This window comes from Corvus cornix, chromosome 2, assembly GCF_000738735.6.
Source record: "Corvus cornix cornix isolate S_Up_H32 chromosome 2, ASM73873v5, whole genome shotgun sequence".
Lineage (NCBI taxonomy): Eukaryota > Metazoa > Chordata > Aves > Passeriformes > Corvidae > Corvus > Corvus cornix.
Window position 1 is genome coordinate 114165845 of NC_046333.1, and position 19585 is coordinate 114185429.

The window sequence follows — 19585 nt, forward strand, 5'->3', positions numbered from 1 at the left end:
AAGGGCGCCGCTGCTGAGGGTCAGCCCGGAGGAGCGGGGTGAGCGCCCAGCCCGGCGGCCCCCGGCACACGCCTTGCCCGGAGCCGCGCTGCGCGGCTGCCGCAGCCGTGTCACACCTGCCCCGCTGAACGGGAGAGCGAGCCCGAGAGAGCCGGGCGGCGGCGAGCCCTGCGCCGCTGGAAGGCAGGAGGCGGCTAGGGGAGGGAAGACGTGTATCCCTGCAGTTGCTAAAAATGCGAGCGTGTTCCAGAGCTGCGTTGACAAGCCCGGCTCTCCTCTAAGGCGTCCGTGAACACTGAAGCACCAGTACGGAGCCCCGCGGCGGCACCGCCGCCTCTCCAAGCCCTTCCCACTCCCTCCCATCAGCGCACACACACACACACACACACACGCACGCACTTCTCACACACGCTCCACTCACACGCTCTCACGCCGGTCTCTCCGGCATTTCTCCCTGCGGCGCCGGTCCCATGGCTCCCCCCGCGCCTTCCCCGGTCCGCCGCCGCGGTGCGGGCGCTGCCGCATTTAATCCCTTTGCGAACCGGCCCTGAGCCGTAGCGGCCCCCGGTGTTCGCCTCGCCAGGGGCGGCCCGGCGCCAGCCCACCCCGTCGGGCCGTGCGGGGGCGGGGAGCGCGGGCTGCCGGCCTCGCTCCCTCCGGCTCCGGCCACGGCGAGCGAACCCACCCGCGGCCGCACCGTGAGACGAGCCCGCGGGGGTCGGGCGCATGCGTGGGGCTGGCGAGCCACCGTTCCCGGTCGCCCAGCCCGCCGGGACCGGAGGGGAAGCGTGCGAGGACGCCCAGGGGGGCCCCGCCGCCGACACCGTAAGTAGCGCTCGGTCCCGCTCGGCAGCAGCCGGGCACCACAGCCCGCGCTCCGGGCAGGCGCGGACTCGTCGCCGGCAACCACGACCCTCGTGCCGCAGCTGGAGCCGCCCAGGGTGCAGCGGGACGGGACGGGACGGGACGGGACGGGACGGGACGGGCGGCGCTGCCGGCGGTGTCCCCCGCGGCCGGGGCGGGACAGCGGCTGTGGCCGCCCTCCCCAGGAGGAATGGGAGGGACTGGGCGAAAAAGGCGCTTCCCCGGTCTCCCGGAGGGTCGGGAGATGCAAGCCGGGAGCGCCCGGCGCTCGGGCTCGCACCGCCACGTCCCTCCCCAGGGGCTCCCAGCGCAGAGCCCGGGTAGCACCCGGCTGACCTCGGCTAGGCGAGCGGGGTCAGGGTCCCTCTCTGGGGCGGGATCGCACCCCGGGCCGCGCCACTTCCCCGGCCTCAGCGCAGGTAACACCTCGCCATGCGCTCAGGGGCCCTTCTGCCTCGTCTCACGAGTGCGACCGAAGATAAGGCAGCATCCGTGCCCCCGCCCCACCGTGAAGGGGATCCCGCGGTGCGCCTGTTCTCGGAGCCCGGGGCTTCCCTGCCAGGTTAGGGAGATAAGCAGCAACAGGCGAGCGCTTCCATAGAGAGTCTTCCAGTATCAGCCTGCCTCATCAAGCATCCTGAGAGGAGATGCTTCCTGAGCTTCCTGAGCTCTGTCATTAGGTAATGTCAGTGGGTAAGAAAAAGCAGGTAACAAAAGTCTGACATAAATGCAGAAAGTGAAATAAGATTATCCTTGTACACTCCAGTAAGAACCTACAGTAATTTAATACCGGTGTAATTTACTTGATGCAAGCGTTCGATTATTTCATTTTTGCTGTTGAAAAATGTAAAATGACAACTTTTCCTAGGGCACTTGTCGCTATGACGTAATAGCAAGGAGTCTCCTTGTACCTCTGTTGCACACACAGAATGTCAGCACCCGGGCCAGCACTCTGCAGAGCTATGGTCTGTGGAGGTAGCTACTACCACTGCTGTATTACAGGACCAGAAGCAGTAAACACTACCACTGCTGTATTACAGAACACCAGAATCAGTATCTGCTAGGAGATTCCTAGTTGTGGTTCCTAAAATTAGGAACGTCGTGTTAAAATTAGGAGTGTCTCTCTAAACTCAGAGCCAACTGAATGTAAAACTAGCACTACGTTTTATAAAATGTTCAAAGGTAAGAGAACTGTTACTTTATTTCCCCTTCAATTTTTTTCTACTCCTCACACCAATACCTACTTTGGTATCTTTACTCTGGGTCCCAAATACTTAATCATGGAAGTGTCACCTCAGCTGTTACACACCTGCTACCCCTTGCTTAGAACAGTGAGCATATTTCAGAGTGAGTAGTGATGTCTGAGGACTGAGCTTGAAATACCAGGGAGGAGTTTTCAGACTATAGGGTGCCTGTGTCTCTTGGAGCTCAGGTCAGACGTTGATGAATTCGAAGTGTTTAAGCAACTATCAGTACTCAGTCACTTAGAGAAATTCATCCCATCTTTTTGTCACTAAGAAAAGTGACAAAGTCTTGGAAATACTCTGGAGATCTGGCATTCAGAAGGAAGAGGATTCTTAGCTAGAGGTTCATTACTCCTCACTTGCTGTTTTCAAAACTTGTCAGAGCCAGGTGAAGCAAGGAAGCCCAGGAGGTGTCATGGCCAACGTGAATGTGTGCTGAGCCAAACTCTGACCCTCCTTCAGCCTTAAATTCACTTTGGTACTACTCCTCCTGGCTGACACTGCCGGTTGGCACTACAGCCGAGCTCCCCAGGCAGAGGGTTGCTATCACAGTGCCTGCCCTGCAGAGCAGCCAGATGCCAGTGTAGTACAATCCGAAGTGAAGCGCGACAATCGGAATCAATAGGAAACAGTGTGTGAATCACCGCATAACGCACTCCAGGGTGAGTCATCCCGATTCAAACCAGCTTTCAGACCAGGGCAATGTCAGTCAGCTTCTCGCACAGTTCAATATGAGTCAGATCTCAGCACCGAGTACAATGTGAAATGAGTCACTGACTAATACAGCGCCATGTGCCTCCAGTACCCAGTGCGAGTTGTCAGAGCTTCTGTGTGATATGAGTCACTTCATAGTACAGTAAAATGGGCTTTTTGGAGGCCATTCATAATTAAGCACAATGCAACCAAGCGCTCAGGAGGAGATAATGGGAGTGAGCAGAGTAAACTGCTACAGGCACCAGTTTCACTGCATAGTAGAGAGGTTTGTAAAATATTAGGATGAATGTTTTTTTAAAATTTTATTGTTTCTCAAAACAAGCTGCATAAAAACAACTAGAAGCAGGTACTTCCTCTGACATCAGAGCCAGCAAAAGCAGGGTTGAAGCAGTGGTAAAAATCCCAAGGTTGGAGAAGACTGTGAGTTTTTTTGCTTCCAAGAGAGCTGATCAGTCAGTGTGACTGACATACCTCCACCCAGGCCGACCCCAGCTACCACAGAAGACAAGGCAAGGGATGCTGACAGCTTGTGCTGGGCAGAGGACAAGATCTTGACACTGATTTAACTTAATTGCAGTTTGCAGTGACCTAGTTTGTGAAGGACTCAGCATGGGATGAAGTTATATCCATACTTATATTCATACTTATATTCATACTGCTCCACTGTCACAGCATCCACATAATCAGCTGGACGGAAACAACAGGTTGCTTTTTCTATGAAAGTGGTAAAGAATTCTCTCATGTCTTTCCCTTATTACAGGAGAAATAATGACAGTGACCCTGCTAATTACAAATTAGAGTAACATTTTCAATGAAGTCTCTTGTGATAAAATCCAAACTAAAAATTCTTTCTCCAGAGGATATAGGGCATCTCTCTAAAAACAAAACAAAACAAAACAAAACAAAACAAAAAAACAAACTAAAAACCAAACAAACAAAAAAAAACCCACAAAAATCCCGCTGAAGCCCCAAGGAACTAGGTTTTTAACAAGAAAGTCAGATTTTTCTCAGAGAAAGACTTTAGTGCAGGAAGTTTTTTGCAGTGGCCAACTGGGCAGAACTGAACACCAAAGGAAAAGGAGCAGAAGACATCGAAGGCATTGGTAGAAAAATACCTGTTACAGGTGACACGATCAAGGCACCATTACCAGTTACTATGTGGGTGTGATACACGTCCAGCCATTCCTTTTGAAATGTAAAACAATGCTTTAAGGTGGATAGATGAACTTGGCTCTTCTGAGCTGCTGCTCCTCTAGGAAAAAAAAAAATTAAGCAAAACAGGCAAAGGCACTCTGTTTCTGGCCATTTGACATAAGTGTCCCAAATTTCTTAGTTATATGATAACACTTTCACTTGCAATTTTATCCACTTTAGCCTTTAACAGACTTGGGCACAGCAGTGACATAAAAAGCTGGCTTATTCCATGTGCTGCCAGCTTCCTTTCTGCTAACCTCTGTCTTGCAGTCACGAACTCTCAACCATTTCAGCCACCCTACTACAATATGCCAAATCTCCCAATAATAGAAAATAACTTTCGAGGACCTACTAAGTGGGCAATCTGACAACTATGCCTAAAGCATGTGCATATGTGTGGGCGAGTTCATTAACATATATTAGAATTCTTCTCTGTCTAAAATAGCACACTGCTTGATGCAGAAAGCCTGCTTGTCACATTTGTCAATGAAAAGGAAGAAGCACGAGCATCAAATTTCCTGTTCATATTTCAGTTGTCAATGAACTGCCACAGGCTTCAGTGGGAGTTTGTTGCAGCCCCAAATATATCTGAATTGTTAAAATATAGATTTAGAGATTTATTTGGAATTTGACCCCAGTTTCAAGCCTCTTATGACATTAGTAGATAAGAACAGAATCTCTTCCAACTCACTGGTTATCACTGCTGGGAGGAACCAAAGATAAAGCAGCAGTTGTGAGACTTACATAACCTCACCTAAAGCTCGCTGACACCAAGGGGTGGCTTTCATTGCTTTAGTGGAGTTTGGATCAGGCCTGAAGTATTTACTGTAAAATAACTGGACTATATGATCCACATCTGTGCACTCAGTCCAAGTGGCTGTCAGCCAGTGTTACAGCACAACGCTTCTCAGGCTGTGGAGTTACTGGGAAAGCTTCATGCTGTGGCCATGCAAATCGGCCCCAAGGAGAAGCTGAAGGCTTGCACACCTGCCTGATTGTAATGTGTACAAGGAGGAAACATTATGTCTAAGTAATTAAGTAATAGAATCTTTGCACTTTGAGCTGAGAAAATGTCACTGTGTTTTAGCATAAAGTGGGGATAAAAGTATAAAGTTTTGTCTACAATCTTCTGCATATTCCTGGGTTTGGGGTTTTTTTAAAATTTGTTTGGGGTTTTGTTTTGTTTTTTAAATTGACATTTGTGGCTTAGATTTTAAATATTCCTCCTTTGGGAATGCTTTTTTCTTGGTAGCCCACCTTTCTGCTGAGAAATTAGCAAATACTATAAATGTTACAACTAAGCCAAATATCACCTGAAGTGTTTTTAACCAGGGAAATAATTTTCACTCCTGACCTTTACACTCCTTTGTGTTTATAAGGTTACATAGAGAAATGGTTCATAATCTGAATGTCAGATAGGTATGCTTTGGAGTGGAAAAGGTATGGCAGACATTCTTATTTCACCACCTCAACATTACTCTTAAGGCATACAGTGGTTTTGCCACTATTGCCAAAACTAGCATCTCAGATGCTTGCTTAAATCCTTGGACCTTTTTTTTAATTACTTATTAGCATTCAATAATATGAACACATACTTTTTTATATGATTCATAGATGCTATCTTGCGGAATAAGAAGCAAGAACATGTGCCATTAATTTTCCTCTGTTTTTGTTTCATTGCTATTTCAGGACAATTTTATAATGGACTAAATTTCTTGTTACCATTACATAGAGAAGGACATCTCTTTTCCTTGGGAGATCCAGAAACTATGCACCTAGGCATCTGCAGAGATGCTATGTTAGATTGACTTGAAACAGTGAACCAGCTGGAGACAAGCTGATCACCTCAACTCCTACTCCCCTTTCTCATTTAAGCATTTGACTAATTGGCACTCTCCATGCAGAACTTGGATGGTTCTGTGCATTCCTCCAGGCAGGACCCACTGTGCCTAGACAAGTTTCTTTATGTTCCAATGTGCTGATTAACATCCAGGGTGGAGAATATCCAGAGACTCCAAAGCTACAAAATCAACCCAATTCTGCATAGACTGCAGATAGTCAGAGGAGACTTGTAAGTGGCCAGCCACTTGTCTGTAGTCAGAAGAAACTTTCTGCAGATGCAGAAATGATCATGCAGGGCAGACTCATGTACACAATTTAGGGAGGCAGAAGATGTTTTGCAGCTCCAGACAATCACCAGGGATGGATCATGCATGTGCTGGAGCGGTCCCAAGGCACATGAGAGAGCTACGTGTAGGATCTGAGCAGTAACGTGCAACCCAGAGCCTCCTGTGGTCCAGCCAACACCACCACTACGAGGACCTGTGCAACAGAAACACCTCTTGACATCTAGACATTGACTGACTGACCTGTTCAAGGATTTGATTCCTCACAGTGACTCAGTATTAGCAACATTAGACCCTATTGACTATTCATGTTATACCCAGCAATTGGCTAAAACTGTACCCAGTCTGAGTTTAAACAGAGCATGAGATGGTAGGGGTTGAAGTCCTTTGGTTAAAGGTATCTTACATAATTCCATTAGTAGTCTAAAAGTACTTTTGGATTCCTCAGGAAATATGTAAAAGATAGCAGTCCATCTCCAGTTTTCTAATCCTCTGTGTTTCCTTCTCTAACCCATTTTCAAACAAGGCACATCACTGTTCCAGATGGTGGGGACAAAGAAGGCAAACCCCAGTTCTCAAAGTGCAGAGAACATCCAGTACAGAGGGTTCTCATGCAATTTTTTCATTCTCATAGCACCTTCAGAGAGGTCTGGAAATCTCATGTTCCAAATTAACAACTGCAAAATTATATGAATAGAAGACCTTTTTACTACAAGGTCTAAAAACACCCTCTGCTTTTTGCCCTGAAGGAGCCTGAAGTCTACTGAAGGCAAAAAAATAACCACCTCAACTCCCACAGATCCACACATCAATCAAGCAATTGCTTACATTGCTAATGTGGGCTGTAATATAACTGAACAAGGAATTTTGTTAATTCCTACAAATAAAATTCACTGGAGTAATTGATAAATCTACTACCCATTCCTGCACACAGCACAACTCAAACCAGCAACTGCCTGGCAAAGCTCATTACACAGCTCTGGTGGTTGCAGCAAGAGGCCACAAAGTGTGATGGAAAACTTCCACGCCCGACAGTGAAGTTCTGGATTTACTAGAAGTAGCAGAAAGATACCAACATACATCAAACAAGGCTCTTCTGAAGTTAGATAAACAGTGCTAGGGTAGATCACTGACTCACTGCTTGTTCTGTGAAGCTGACTAGCCTGACACAGTTTTGTCCTACGGGTCTTAATACTGTGTGCACCAAAGGACTTCCTACAGCTCTGGAATAACCTGCACCACTGCTCAGCTCTCTACCTTGCCATCCTATAACATGGACCCTGGATTGTATTCAGCCCAGGCTAACTCATTATTAATATGAATTAGAGATATGAATATGTGAACATAAAATATCTCAGAAGTAAGAGTGGATGTATTATGATATATAAACAGCACGTGTCTGAATCCAAGTTACATTTTTCTAATCTATAATAATTGTTTACTGTCCAAAGCAGCCTGAAATACTGTTAGATATATGAAATGTGAAAATGCTTCATTTAAGAAAGTATAGGTATCTGGAAGGAAATTAATACTTATTCATTCCATTAATGTGAAGCTGAAGGTGACAAAAATAAATCTGAATCTACAAATGCATTCTACATTTCAGTTATCCTTCCACATTTTGAAACAAGAAAGGTGGGGGGGGGGTTGGAAACTAAGTTATTTTTCTGATTTTCTATTTCTTGTCATTTAGGCATTGCTTGTCCGATTGAGTCTTCAGAGTTTCAAACTGGGTTACAGTTTTTATCTGTATTGTTGTTCTTGCATTTGATTCCTCCTGCTACACAGGTGCATCTTCTGCTACCATGTCATACATTTGTCTCTTGGGAGAGTGGGTGGTTCTCACAAAAACAAAAACTATTAAGCTCTATAAGACAGAAAGAAATTCAACATTAAAAAAACCACAGTAGCCAAGGTGCAGCGAAATGTAATGCTGCACTCTGCTAAAATAACCTTCTTTCTTCTCCTGACACTTCTGTCGAGTCCATGATGCCATCTGTACATTCCACCTCAAGTTAAAACAACAGCATTTCCTAAACCTGGATGAACATTTTAGAAAGTAAAGCAACTTTTAACCCCCAAGTATTTATCTCATTAGGTTTAAGTCTGGTATTAAATTATAGATTTAAAAAAAGGAACTCAAAATTGGTAGCAGCTAATTTTAATTCCCCTACAATTGTCATGGTAAACCTCTCAAAAGGTTTAAGAACCTGAAACAAACCCACACACAAAGGGATCTCGTGACACAGAATGACTAGCTATGTATCCAAAAATCAAATACAAATAAAATGAAGAAAGACATACTCATCTTTGTACAAGCTAGCATTTCATCTCTAAAAGACATCTGTCACTTACATATGGCACAACTTTCAGCATAAGAGGGAGAGCATTATTAAGTGCTGTAGAGCAAATGTGAAGCTCAGACACAGATCAGAAAGGAACAGGGACTTCAAGGGGACTTTGCATTTTGCAGATTGTGCAGATAAGTGGTGTTGATGAATTGACATCTCCAAAAAGGCTTCCTACAGCTGTACAAAAATACCAACCAGTTTTTTTACAAGCCACCAAAAATTGTTTCCTGCTGTCTTCAGTTGGCAGACTCAGTGAAAACCATGTAATTATTGTCATCTAGTAGTGTGTTTCCTCCTCATCTACACAGAACCACAAAGAAAAATGTTTTTAAAAACTGTGGCAGTCAGACCTTCAATGGAGAAATGAGCATTGGCCCTTCCCCTTTTGCTACAAGGGGAACCAGCAGGTTTGAGACATCCTCAATACTCCAGATTTTCAGGAGAGCTCAGGTGTCTCACTCAAGCATCATGAAGCCTGTGCATTGGCTAATCAAGTTAAAGAAAAGAAAAAAAAGGGGGCCCTAACAACTTTTATTCTGTATAATTTTCTTTAGGAATGGCCTTGAAGTCAAAACCTCAGGAAACCCTTTTCAACTCCTAGGCTTATATACCTCTGTGCCAAGAGCTCTAGCTCTCCAAGACCCCTCACTTTTCTTCTCTGCATCACCATTCCCTTCTCATTGTATTCCCACCCATGTGAGGAATTCATTAGCCCTTTGCCTTCCATCACAGCACTTAAATGAGTGAATCTTCCAAAGGATTCAACACCTAAGAACTTCCATGGGGGAAAATTAGGCATCTAGCTTTTCAGTTCCTTTGAGGCTGTGGCCTTCAGCACTTCTGGGTAAGACTTTTAAAGCAAACAAAAGGGAAAAAAGAGAGAGATGTTTCTTACTTCGCCCTTCCTTTGTTGCTTGCAGCCCATGGGATCAGAGAGGACAGAGATACGCAAACGGCAGATGGCTACAACCCCGGAGACCCCAGGTGCTGCACAGGCTCAGCTCAGCACAGGAAATCGAGGGTCCAATGCCTGCTGCTTTTGTTGGTGCTGTTGCTGCAGCTGCTCATGGTAACCCCTCTCATTCAAGCCTCTGGGGAACAGAATAGCAAGGAAGAAACACATAGCTCGTGTACAGGACAACATAAGCCAAAGAAAACACTTGTATAATTCTGTGAATCTGGGACACAAATAGATAGCTATGCTCTACTACCAGACACAACCCTCTACTCCAGTGTACTCCTTGTTTCCCCTGCCATTGAAATAACAGATTTAAAAAGAAATATCTGTACAGTATCTCTATTGCACTTTTTTTGTCAATACTGTGTAAAGTCTGTTTTGTACTGGACAGGGTTTCCTCAGCACTGAGCTTCACCAAGGCTCCCACTAAAACCTGAAAGCAATACCAGAATATGTCACAGCTTTAGATTTAGATTTGGGACTTGACAAGCAGGACCGAAGGTGTTAAATGGAGTTAGGAGAAGGTGGAAGAATTTGTAGGTCAGAAAATGAATAACCAGGTGCTCAGCATTGTTCTTTACCCCTGAAGGTAACTGGATCTGTTGTCATTAATTAGTACTGCCAACTCATGGCACCTGCAACTTGTATGAAGATAATCATTGGGACCAGAAACTCTAAACACTGTCGGTATTTGCAAAGATGAGGAGCTAAGCAGAAAAAATTTGGAAGAACTCCCATTACAAAAGTCCCATTCCTGTTAGGGAAGAAAATTTATCAATCAAAGCAAAAGAGAAGTCATCACTTGATTCCTTAAATTAACGATGTGTTCGCCTTCACTTTCTTACCAGGTCTTCCAGATCCAAATGATTTCATTCTAAACTGAAGTAAATCTTCCCATACTCAAAAGCCCTGTACCTGTTTGGGGCAAACTGTTACTTAATGGGTGAGAGTAGAACCTGCATTCAAATAAACAAAAAGCCTTAATCAGCCATAGCAGTTCAGCCAAAACACTGACAACAAGTGGAATGCTTCTTGGTAGTTCACTATCTACCACATTAACACTTCAGAGCAAGCGAACCTGCCACTGAGGTGACAGGAAGTAGTCATTATAGCCTTACAGCCTGGGCTAGGAATCTATTCCACCAATGTTGTTTTCCAACAGCACCCTGCGGCAAATGCTTTGGAGAGCACCATCAGAAGGCAAGGGAAGAGCAGACTGATCATTCCTTGCTATTGGTACTCAGTTCATCAGAAGCCAAGACACACAAAACTCTGCCCTCCCTAATGCAAATAGTGAATATTTTGCAAGGACAAAATGTTGCTTGGAGGTTTGGGTTTTTCTGTGAGATGCCAAGAACTCTGGCTCTGATCCTACCAAGCTTTTCAGCAGGTGCTTAGAGGTAAACTAAGGAAGACTTTAGAGAGACATTAATACTCTGCCTGTTCAGGATCAGTTTGCCACCTATTGCATCTAAAGCATCCCATACAAATTCCAAAGCCATTTCAGCAGCTGTCCAGTGCAATTGCAAGTGGCTCAGTCCAGAGCTGTATTACACAAACACAGTTTTCCATAAAAGGAAAAAATAAGATACATTTATCTACTGAGTCATGGTACATAAAATTTGCATTTTACCTTTTAAATTGTTGATAAAGTGCTTTTTTTTTTTTTTTTTTGCCATTTTACCTGATATTTTCCAGGATGCTTGTTTTCTGTGCATCTCACTATTCAAACAATGCAAAGAAACCAATTTACCCAATAGGGTTTGTGAAACTACCCAAATTTCACGATGCTTAAAATTCCTATTTGCATTTCAGAATCATCTGGGAAACCAATACAGGCTCAGAAACAGAGCAGCTTGTTTCAGCTTTAAAATAATTTCTGATTTTTTTTTTTAAACAATTGTTTTCTAGTAGCAAGAAATGCAAAAAAACCCATAATTAAGCTATTTATATTCCCCATTCATAGACCATTTCCTCAAAATAGCCCAAGCACTTGGAACAGAAAAATTATGAATAGAAATAAAAATAACAGTCTCTGTGAGTCATGCAGCTGAGCTGCTGAACATCCAATATTCAGCATACTCTTAATAGTAGATTTAGAATGAACTGAAATGAGTCTCTCAGCTGGATGCTCAGAGCCTGTGTTCATTCCTACAGTCAAACCCAAGCCTCCAGCCTGTTACTCTTCCAGATCCTGAGAGGATACAGTATTGCACTAGTCTCTTTATTGTTTACTTGTACATTTCTAGGGAAAGAGCCTGCCTGTAAGCAATTTTCTGAGGCATGGCATGTTCTATTAGGGAAGTTTTTATTTCTTTGGTCTTTTTCCTTTTCTGTGCATTATCCTATGAAGACTGTATTCCTTTCTATTGGATCTGTTGGTTCTCTTCAATCCAAAAATAGCTCAGACGCTTCCTGTCTGTGTGTGAGGAATACATATCATTTACATATTCAATAGAGGCCAGAACCACTGGTAAAAAGGGTAGTAAAGGCTTGAGACCTATTTAACCCAAAAGAATAATGAACTAACATTACTAGTTACTTTTTTCTTTTTTTCTGAAAAGGTAAATTGAGATAGCTCATTGGTTTGAACATATGGTTCAGATGTTGCTGAAAAAAAGTGTTTGCAATGTCTGCTCTCCATCTTAGCAATACGAAAGCTTTCCTTTGTCTTCAACACATGCACTGCCATGGCAAAGAGAAAAGCAGGTCCCTGCAGATTATGGACTAACAGTAGACAAAGAGGGAGAAGGAGATGCCCAGTAAATAGTAAGACTGCAAATAAGACTTGGCCAAGAGTTTAGAATGCAAAACAGGCAGAAAAATCCACTGGTTTAACAAAAAACCTTCCTGGAGATAAATGAGATTCTTAGGGATTAAGGCAGCAAAGCTTAGAACGTTAGCAGGAAAGAAAGGTAAGATAGAAATGAAGAAATTAAGTTTGGTATTACCCTAGAAGTTACAGCGACTGTATTGCTTTTTTTCAGCTGGAGGGCCCATTTCATATAAATAACAGGTTATTCACTGGGACCTTTTCTTCCTGACATATTTTAAGTATCTTGACAGATTATATGAATGCATGCATGTATGCACATGCATTTCTCACTAAGCTACAATAGCCTGGATGAACTGGAATGTTCATTTTCCCTAAAAAGAAATATTTATATTTTCAAATCCAGTTTCAAATGAAAATGAATCATCTACAACTACAAAAGAAATTTTTAAAAACTAGAGAGATCTTAACTAACATTTGATGAAAGAAGCAGGAGTTAACAGCTACCCTTCCACAGGACATCAAAAGCTGTCAGCAATCACTAGTGATTGCAGCAAACTTTGTTTTTGTAATGCTACAAACAAGTGTTTCCACCCAGACATACTCAAAATGAAACTCAGCAATGATAGATCTGCTCTTTGTGCTCCAGACCTCACATTTTGAAGCATGTATTAGCAATTTCCTAAGATGCAATCAATCACCACACAATCTAGCTGTATCTACATCTGACCTCTGAGAGATGCTAACCCTTCCAACATCACATACAGAAGTCTCTAGCTCACTTTAATCTTGTGTCCTGCTTCTGAACTCCAGCCTTCCTGTAACATGGTATCACAGCTCCAAACCACAGTCTTGGCCCTCATCATAGCCAAGGAGAAAAAAAATGCAAACAAACAAATCCAAACCCACCTACCTTGAAATCTAACTCACATAAAACCAGTGCATCAGGTCCAGCTTAAGTTAAAACACTGCACTGAGCATACACAGTGCAGACATCAATGGAGAATAGATTTGGTATGTCACAAAGGGTATGCATGTATACATTTATATCCCATATACATATATATATATATATATATATATATATAAAATTGGACCTGATGATCCTTATGGGTCCCTTCAACTTGAGATAGTCTATGGAACTGTGATCCTTCTGTAGAAAATCTGTATTACAGAATATTAAACAGCATTCAGCTACACTCAAGTTTGCTAGGTTTATACAATTTTAACATTAAGGTCAGAATGTAACTATGGGTAATGTGCCTATCAGTAGCTTCAGTCCTTTTAGAATTTTATTTTTTTTTAGTACTGAAGGAAAAGCATCTGGTGCATGTTCAGACTTTTTCTCTATCAAGTTGACTAAAATTTTGTTTGCTGCTTTGCAGTCTTACTGTTAGAAATCAAGAAGAAGAGAGAGCAAGGAGAACATCTCATGAACTCCAAGCAGAGGGTATTCCAAACTGTGAGGAAAGGTATGGTCTTTATTAAGTGTTCTGTCAAGCTAAAATGAAACAAACCCAACAAAACGTACTAAGTAATTGCAAATACCTGAAATATGAAAATAACTTTCATCTATTTGTCATTTATGTTCACTTTGCAAATCATCTGGTTTTTTACCTTCTAATGAACCAAATGATCTATAATATTTTACTTTATTTATATGCAGCATGTAAGTACATCCTGACTCTCATAACATGACAAATTAAAACCAGCATTGTAAACTGTTTCCCTTTTTTCTGAAATAATTAGAAAATACATCCTGTTCCCACCCAGCATGTATGCAGTGAGCCTAACTGGCAGTGCTCAGCCTTACAAAAATAATACAAAGTGGAGCTTAGATCCTCCCAAGAATCAGGCAACAGTTTTTTCAGAAATGCTCAAACAGGCACCTGTAAAAGCACCTGTAAAATGGTAATATACAGGTGGGTACCTTTCAGAGTGTTTGAATCATTGCTTCTTTATATGTATTTTCATTCAATTTTTGGCCATAATTTAATAAGGATTATTAGGGATAGAAAAAATTACTAGCTTTTGCAGAGGTACTTCTTTGTTGCAATTACTTTGAGCAGTAAACTGCAATTTCTGCATCAAAGCAGAGGCAATCACCTGCATCAGAGCTTTTGATAAGCACACTTTCAAAAAACATCTTATAAATGTGTTTACAAGAGTCTGCACTTGCGTAGTTCCAGTGAGGAATCAGAACCCCATGAACCTTACAATTCTGTACCATTGTGATGGCGGACGCCTCCTGCCAGCTGCAAACAGCTTCAGTAACAATCATTCATTCCTCTCTTCTTTTGCTCTTCTTCCTCCTTTAAGCCCTGCTCCTACTCTCGAGGAAGTGAATGCCTGGGCTCAATCATTTGACAAGTTGATGCTTACTCCAGCTGGCAGAAATGCTTTCCGTGAATTTCTACGAACAGAATTCAGCGAGGAAAACATGCTTTTCTGGATGGCCTGTGAGGAACTAAAACAAGAATCCAACAAAAGCGTCATTGAAGAAAAAGCAAGACTAATTTATGAAGATTACATTTCTATCCTTTCTCCAAAAGAGGTATATTGCTTTCCCTAGTACATTCTTGGATGTTGCTTTGCACAGTTAGCTCTACCACGTGTTTAAAGCTACAGCAATACTCAGGGAGAACTTCTCCCACACGCACATTCCACTGCTATGAAGTAGACATTTGGGGGAAGAAGGCACTCATCATTGAGGTGAGATGGTCAAAACTGCTTTCATTGGTTGTAAGGAAGCTCTTCCTATGCTACCCTGGCATGCTGATGTGGAATTTTTAGTTTGAGGCACAAATACATGGCTGGTCACGTTATCCTTGCTCAACTTAAATTTTATTTGTTGAACAAATCGGTTCCTTTTTTCCTTACACTCAGAAGTGGGTGTATGCATCTCTCCAAAAGCACAGTAACCACAAATAAAGTGTTATTTTTAAAGCACAAATTGCTCAAAGAGCAGCTGACAAAATACGGCATAGAACAAACACAATGACTTCCCCAAAATTTTTAAAACTACTTGTCACTTTGCTGTTAGCAAATATGTCAGGTTTCAAAGACACCTCAGTTCAGTTTGAATGTAATCCTGCCAAGCAGGCTGGAATTTTAAACCTTCCAACCCCCTTGCAAAACTGCAATTTAATTTTTTGTAGTGCCAGCTATACTTATGTACTTATAAAAATGCTGTTTAAATCTACCCAGTCTGTTCCTGCAATACTAATATCTCTCTACAGACACTAGAGAGTTGCAGGAAAAAAAAAAAGACATTCCTGTATGTTGTATGGAATCATTATATAGCCCTACCTGTGGCTCACCTCAATTCACCCTGCTTTTTAACAGAAATCTGATTAAGCAACAGCTTCCCAGGTTACATTTTCGGCCTGCGTCATACTCTTACTCCAAATTCGTGTCTCTACAACAGCACTAACTCTCCAGGAAATGAACTGTCACAAAAAATTATAAATGTTCTCTACTACAGAGCAGGAGGTTGGTCTGGAAATAACCCATTGGTCTCTCAGGCCTCAGTAATAATGGGATTGCAGACAGTGTTGTTCAAATAAGGTACCTCAGTGAGGACATTTCTCTACCCATACTCAAGACATTACTCCATTCAAATTCTAACAGAATCATTTTTTGCCTAAGTATATTTAGCAATTTTTACAGTCCTGGAGGACACCAGCTGAAATGGTTAAGAAGACAGCTTTTTCAACCAATAAAGCAAAACTAAGACTCCACCTGTACTATTCACCACTATTATTTACATGACTTTCTATTTTAATACGCAGGTCAGTCTGGACTCCAGAGTAAGAGAAGTTATAAACCGAAATATGCTGGAACCCTCACAACACACCTTTGATGACGCACAGCTTCAAATTTATACCCTAATGCACAGAGACTCTTACCCACGGTTTATGAACTCTGCTATTTATAAGGACTTGCTTCAGTCCTTGTCTGAAAAATCCACTGAAGCATAGAATTTTTTCTTAAATGTATTTATTTTAAAACAGACGGGACTCTGGGCTACAGAAATCCACAGGGAATTTAGAATTAATCAGATATTTACCTGAAAATAACTCAGGCAAGTTTTACTACAGACTGAATAATTTAAATCCACACAAAGCTCTGACACATTCAGCTGACTACAGTTTCTGATCAAATTCAGTGTTATTTTGCAAAAGGAAACTAAGAGAATGAAGAAGAAATGTTGTTCAAAAAATGCAGTCTTTTTTCAAACACAGCAGACAATTCAGACACAAAACTATTACAACCTGTGTCTGAGGTACAAATACCAACTGAGAATGAAAACTAAAATTGATTTTTAAGTGGAGTTAGAATTTTCTTGAAAACCAAACCAGTTGCCCCACCCACACTGTGACCAAAGTAAAAATTTTACTGTCAATACTGGGTTACTCTAGGCAGTGCCATCATACCTGGCATAGGTACACTCCACCTGTTTTGGTATATTTATTGCATACATAGTGCACTAATGGAAATTAGGATGGCAATCTTATGAAAGTTACTGGTTGAAATAATGCTGCCTACAAAAGATCTTTTGGTAAAGAATTGTTATTTTAGTACTAGAATCTGCTGAAAGCATTAAGTTCCCTTTACTGATGTTCATAAAATTAAATTATTTACTTCAGAGGAAGACAAGTCTGGGCATTCAAATTCCAAAATAAAGCACAAGAATTCTCACATATTCTTCTCTTCCCTTAGTAGGTGTATGTAAAACCCTTCACTGCTTGCTCCCAAGAGGACAGCAGTTTCAGCCACCTTGGGTTTGTAAATACTAAATTCTCCCATTCCCTGACAGATCTTGTAGGGTTTCCATTACAGATACACACACAATTTACTTAATAAAAGCAGGAGATCAAACTAATGTTCTGGTACAGCACTATTTCAGACTGTCCAACAGCACCAGCTCTATCCAGTAATAAACCACGTTCATTTACAGTATACCCAAACCATTACACTTAATTCCTGGTCATATCTCAAAATCAGTAATCACAGGAAAAACTAGGACGAAAGTAAGTTGAATCCACATAAACTATCTGTAGATCTGTTACTCTAATGTCTTCTTTCTTTTAAATTACAAGATTCACTACAATTCCACTATATTTAACTCTGGAGTTTATAGTGGATTTCCACTGAACTGTACTTTTTTCCTGTGTATTTATTTAAATGAGCCAAATGACACATATAGTTTGGAAAAAGAAAAACAGGACAAAAAAAATACCCGTAGAAGGGAGAACCAGACAGGCATAGTTCAGTGATGTGTACTGTAGCCTTTCCAAAACCTACTCTTTGCCTAATTACAGCACTATGAAAAGTACAAAATGGGGACTTTCTCTAAAAAAAGGAAATGGGAATAACAACACAGAATTTCAGGGATCAGTGTAATTGTTTCCTCAATGCACTTGGCAGGAGACATGTTGTCCCCTTACTGCATTCACATTTTGAAGCACATAATGATTAGATTTTTTTCATTACACAGCACCACAGGAGAAGATCCAGTACATGGTAAGTTACCAATGCTATGGGCTGCTTCAAGGCCAGGTTGGATGGTCTAGTGGCATGTTTCTCTGCTAGTGGGGTTGGTACTAGGTTAAGGTACCTTCCAACCCAAATCATTCTATGACCAGTTTTCATCATCTCCTTCTAACAACAAAACACTATTCAACATGTCAGCACAAAAAAGTAAGCCAAAAAAACTAGAGAGAACAAATCCAAGTGCTTTTGCCCCCTGTAGCACAGTGCTGGATGACTGAGTTAAGAGCAAATCTTTCCATATATCACTAAAGGCACAGTTCAGTTAGTGTTTGCCACTGCTAAACCTATCAATGCTGGTTACCTCAGCTGAATTTCTATTTAACACACCCAAAGCACTACCAATACAATTTCAGTTTACATGAAGTATTACAAGGTAAGTAGTAATTTCAACAAAACAAACCAGGTATCTTCAAAAGGCAGCACTCATGGGAGCTTGCAGTCAAACACACGATGCTGTACTTGTTATAACTGGGGTGGGTGAGAGTGCCCTAAACCTCTAAGTTGACAAATTAAGTTTAACTAGGTCAAATTCAGCTTGTAGAAAGATCATATGCACACATCAAAAAAAAAATTTGAAGCATGTCATCTCACAAAATGGAGGAATTAATTTATCTCTCTTCCCTGCAAAGATATTTCATTAAAAGCTGGAAGACAGACCAAACACTCATAATTTATATCAAACAATATATTCTATTATTCTACAAGAAAAAGAAAGAAAAAATATGAAGTTAGAGGGGAGAGAAAATTATATTGGTTTGGGCGGTTTTATGGTTAACATTATTAAAAGAAGAAAGTAATAATTTCAAAGCTTATTTTCCATGTGCCACAACTTCTAAGCAATTAGCATTCTCTAGGCAATTTTTATTTTACTTCTGCATTACAGTATGTTGACACTTGCAATGTGCATTCTTTCCTGAAATATCTTAACAAATCTTAATACTATGCTTCACACCTAAGCTTATACCCACCACCAATGGCAGAATGCTGATCCCTATATATCCTGAGAGTTAACTCCTAAAAACCCAAACAACCCACTCCCCTAAGTATCTTGCTATTTTGAGGCTGGTTAATGCTGAATTTAACTGATGGCATGGAGATGGGGGGGAGGGGTGGTGGAAAGAAGAAAACAAAAACCCACCTATACAGACGACTAATTTTTAATTACATTTCATTACTGTATACTTGCTCATGGTGCATAAACTTCTCAGGGCAAAAGCAAATTGCACTGAAAAGGAAAAGTTTCCATAGACAAGCTGTTACACGAATAGCAGGAGAAAATAATCATACTGACATAAGATATTATTTAATCATGTAAGAAATTATCACAAAATCAATTTATCCTAGGTTGCAAATGAGCACGGGTGGTTTGCCTTGGCATTTATCGAACTGCAGGATATCATTAAGCTCTAACAACTTTCCAGTCCACTGGCATTCTTCCTTCAATGTCTGCACATCATAAAGCAGTAACTCCCACAGAACATGCATACTGTTAAAGACTGCTCTTTTCACCAGCCTGCTAAGCACTATTAAAATTGCATGGGCTCCTTCAGCCAACATATTGTGCTTTACAGTGACCTTTAAATTCCAAAGTCATTAGCACAGTACAAATGGAGAAAAAAATCATATATCTGTATTCTGAAGGGTGGTATCATATAAAGTTAGACTAAAATTCATCACACAACCATCATGTACTTAGGCAGTTTCTGATTACAAAGGATATCAGAAAAAAGTTAAAGTGATGAGAAAGGCTATTATATCACAATGTTAAGTAATTTTTAAACAACTTTGCTGTAAGCAGTACTTAA

General features: G+C 41.5%; 1 protein-coding gene across 4 annotated transcripts in view; it reads left to right on the top strand.

Moving 5' to 3' along the window:
• Window positions 1–18580, top strand: part of RGS20 (regulator of G protein signaling 20) — a 37029-nt gene extending 18449 nt beyond the window's left edge. For 3 of the 4 annotated variants that reach the window (XM_010401175.4, XM_039572717.1, XM_039572718.1), the window contains exons 2-5: window positions 9414–9562; window positions 13610–13696; window positions 14544–14778; window positions 16016–18580. In XM_010401175.4, coding sequence (XP_010399477.2) covers window positions 9414–9562; window positions 13610–13696; window positions 14544–14778; window positions 16016–16204 — 660 coding nt within the window. In that variant the 3' untranslated portion in view covers window positions 16205–18580. Of the gene's footprint in view, window positions 1–247; window positions 826–9413; window positions 9563–13609; window positions 13697–14543; window positions 14779–16015 lie in introns of those variants that run through there. The other variant, XM_039572716.1, reaches the window with a different exon arrangement.
• Window positions 18581–19585: the final 1005 nt, after the last annotated feature.